Source organism: Halyomorpha halys, unplaced genomic scaffold (assembly GCF_000696795.3).
Source record: "Halyomorpha halys isolate HHAL.00 unplaced genomic scaffold, Hhal_1.1 Scaffold337.1, whole genome shotgun sequence".
Classification (NCBI taxonomy): domain Eukaryota; kingdom Metazoa; phylum Arthropoda; class Insecta; order Hemiptera; family Pentatomidae; genus Halyomorpha; species Halyomorpha halys.
Window position 1 is genome coordinate 722449 of NW_027104734.1, and position 3771 is coordinate 726219.

Genomic DNA, 3771 nt, shown 5'->3' on the forward strand with positions numbered 1-3771 from the left:
CACACACACACACACACACACACACACACACACACACACACACACACACACACACACACACCCACACACACACACACACACACACACACACACACACAAATGAATCATACTAGTGTATCTTTAGATTAAGTGATTAAGGGTTTGTTTTAGTATACTGTCAGTTTTCGAGTTACCACGAAGTTCTGTTTCCCCACCTCTGTCATAAGTTTAACTGGTTGTAAATTGGGGAAAAAATTTAATCATCGTATATTACTTTAATGAAGCTAAAATATGTTACAATGAACCGTTGCAGCTGGATAATAATTAGCCTGATACAGACGAATATTGTTACTTGTTGATCATTCATCTCAAATGTATTATTGCTTTAAATAATTGAAAAAACTTAATGATAAAGTAAAAGAATTAACTTCAGTACAGATTTTAATTTTTTGTTCAGAAAATATTTTTGAATTTAGAATATTAAGAAATCATTCTTAGTTCACTTAATCACCCAAGAATAATAGTATTTTTATATCTCGATATAATTTTAAAACCCAATTTTTATACTTTACTTAGGAAAACTAATAAATACTAAAAATTATTATACTAAATAAAATAAATAAAAGGGCCTGTTTCAACAGTGGTAACTTTATACTAAAAGAGATTGTCTAGTATAAGTAAACTGAACTATGGAAGTTTAAAATAATTGTTATTTAAAAAGGATATTTGTGATATGATAAATTACTTGATAAGTAAAAAATAATTAAAAACAGTCGGCTCTATAGTTATCAAATGCTTATATCTTTAAATATAAATTTTTAAAAGTTAACTATTAAAATAATGACATCAATTATTTACTATTGACTTCAGAATACAAGAAATATATAAAAAATAAGAGAAATAATTCTTTCTCTACAATGAAATGTAAATTTTTGCAGATTATAGCCATTTTTAAGTCTTACATGTTAAACACTTATAGAAGAACTTCAACATCTAGTCCACACTACCATAAATAATAATAATACCAAAAATGTTTATTAAGTTCATATAAAAAAAGCAGAAAAGACCCCCAAATCATTCAAGGAATATTCCAGAAAAATAAGGAATAAGTATTATTCAACAATATATCAGCAAGATAAGTGTTAACATAATGAGCGGATATGTATCTAAACAGTATTTAATATTTAGTAAAACTCTAACACCAAATTCACTATTATTCAATAACAAGTACTAAATTAATCTGAATCATGTATATAAACACATATTATAGATATTTCTTTAGATTTCCACAGAGTAGCAAAATGGATTCAATTAAGAGCCAATATTAAGCCCCCAATTTCAACAGTTTTCAGAAAAGCATTTCTAACATTATTTCTCATAGAAAATTTTTAACATTTTTCTTTGCAAAAGTATGCCAGAAATATAAAAAATATACCAGCTTAATCAAATTTACATTCTGCATTATTGAATGCTCAATTGTCCTGAAATTAATATAGAACATACCAAGAATGATTTTATGGAGTAATTCTGCCAGCTGAAAGGCTTTGATGTAGGGTTGGTGAAATTAGGAAACTAAATATGGTGATGAAATTATTTATCAGACTGAACTCATTGTGCATGCGCCTGCAGTCAAACTCATTTAAGAACAGATGTTTTATTTACGTATTTTTCATCACTCTCTATAACCATATATGACTTTCTATGTAAAATATTATTTTTTCTAAAATCTTTGGCTTTCCAACAATATATAATACGTCTATTTTTCTAATTTTATTAAAAAATCCTCAATTAAGTATCAGACTATCTCCATGAGGATAAAACTAATCTGATATTAAAGAACACCTAATTTTACATTGATACATGGAGTTTAATTAAAATCGATGGAGCGTTTTTAAAAAATCAATCCAGTAAAGTGGTACTTCTGGTTAGTTCATTTTAACAAAAAAGTTGCTGTCACGTTCCTAGTATATCTCTACTTTAAATATGCAATTTCAGTTTCAAATGACTTTTTGCTTTAGAGCGAGGCTGAAAACACACACACACACACACATTTTGCAAAACTCATACTACATTAGACTCATCAGACCTTATAACGTATATTTCGGCTGAAAACTGGTATTTGAAATTTTTCAAGATCACAATACTCCCTTACCATTTCATATATAGGTAAGTTTCTTTACTTATTTTACATTAAGTGAAGGTAAAAATAAATTCTATTTCATTTTAATTTACAAAATTTATTGTACTCCAGTAAGTCAATTGAATAATTATTAAATAATTGTGTCATAAAAGAGTAAAATTATCACTGGTCACTTCTATTATCACACAGCGAATTCATTGCACAATTGATAAACACTGAATTCAGGTACTTTGTATCCTCAGTTTGAAGTCAGCCTTTTTCTTTTACTAATTAAATATAAATTAAATTTAATTATGATAATAATACAGAAGTTTGATAAATAGTTATAATAAAAAAAAAATGTAATGAAGCATTTTTCACTTCTGTCTGTATGTATATGTAAAAATAGTTTTATGTATTTTACCAAACTGAAATAATTTTGTTTAAGTATTAAATTTGTTTTTAGATAATTAAAACATTTTTTCAGCAAAAAAATTCATCAATATAACTTTTATTAAACAAAAAATTAAAAATAATTTATAATTTAAAGTTTTTCCTTAATAATATAATTTTTATCCCTACACTGAATTTATAATTGATTTTTTTTCTACAACTTTTGGTAAATTTCTAATTAAATTTCTGATGTTATATACGGTCTTTGAGCAGATATCAAGAAAGACAATTATGAGATTTCTCAAACCATTACTATGGGCAAGAAATAAAAACGATAGTTGATAGATGTATATTCAGGTGATATTTTGAGTTTGGCTAATTTTTCAAAGGTCAAGAAAATATATACTTTGAACCTCAACATTAATGAAGGAGTTTCAGAATATAGGGTGTAACGAAATCATTTCGAAAAGCATTGTTGGAAGGCAATCTATGAATGAGGTTAAATGTTCACTAGGAAATGAAACATTTTTAGAGAATGGGACATTTAGGATGGAATATTGCGAAACTAATTTAAAAACCAGATAGAAACATTGTAGTTATATGGCTGCAGTACTTAATTTTGATGTAATAGATTCAAGATAAGTTGGAATAAGGACATCAGACTATATATTAAAGAGGGGAACATATCTATGGTTTTATTTTTTCTAGCCTGGACTAGGTTTGAGATTTAATGAGGAGCAGATGATTAAAATTTATGTATCTAATGAGCTTCTTAGTGGTCATCAGTAACCATTTACATTTGAAATTTCCAGTGAGGTCTTGTAAATTATATGTTTTTAGTTTTTAATTTCAAAGCAAAATAAAAATTGTCATATGTTCGTAAAAGCAGAAAAGAAAAAGAAAGAAAACACAACACCTTTACATGCTTCAACAAATAACTAACAAACATTGATTAATTAAAAAAATTAGTTATAAACTAATATGAAGTATAACTCACACCATGGATATTGTGACATTTATACCAAGATTCCCATTATCTTCAAATAACTGAACTATTGACGTATCAAATACCAAACAATCTGAGCTAAGAATTGCAGAAGCTATTCCTTCATGAATACTTCTAGGCGTTGCTTCCCAAGTCAATCTCCTTCTGTGGCCATTTAATTCAAGTCTAGACATATTGAATATAATTTTAACAAATAACACATAAAAAATTTATTACATTTATATTAACAATAATAATTGACAAAAGTGAATTGGTAAGGTAGACAATTTAAAAT

The 3771-nt window shown here is 26.7% G+C and overlaps 1 protein-coding gene across 3 annotated transcripts in view; it reads right to left on the minus strand.

Annotated features, from left to right (window-relative positions):
- The window catches only part of LOC106681413 (E3 ubiquitin-protein ligase SIAH1), a 59482-nt gene that overhangs the window by 12342 nt on the left and 43369 nt on the right, over nt 1–3771 (minus strand). For all 3 annotated transcript variants that reach the window (XM_067044651.1, XM_067044649.1, XM_067044647.1), the window contains exon 5: nt 3489–3662. In XM_067044651.1, coding sequence (XP_066900752.1) covers nt 3489–3662 — 174 coding nt within the window. The remainder of the gene's footprint in view (nt 1–3488; nt 3663–3771) is intronic.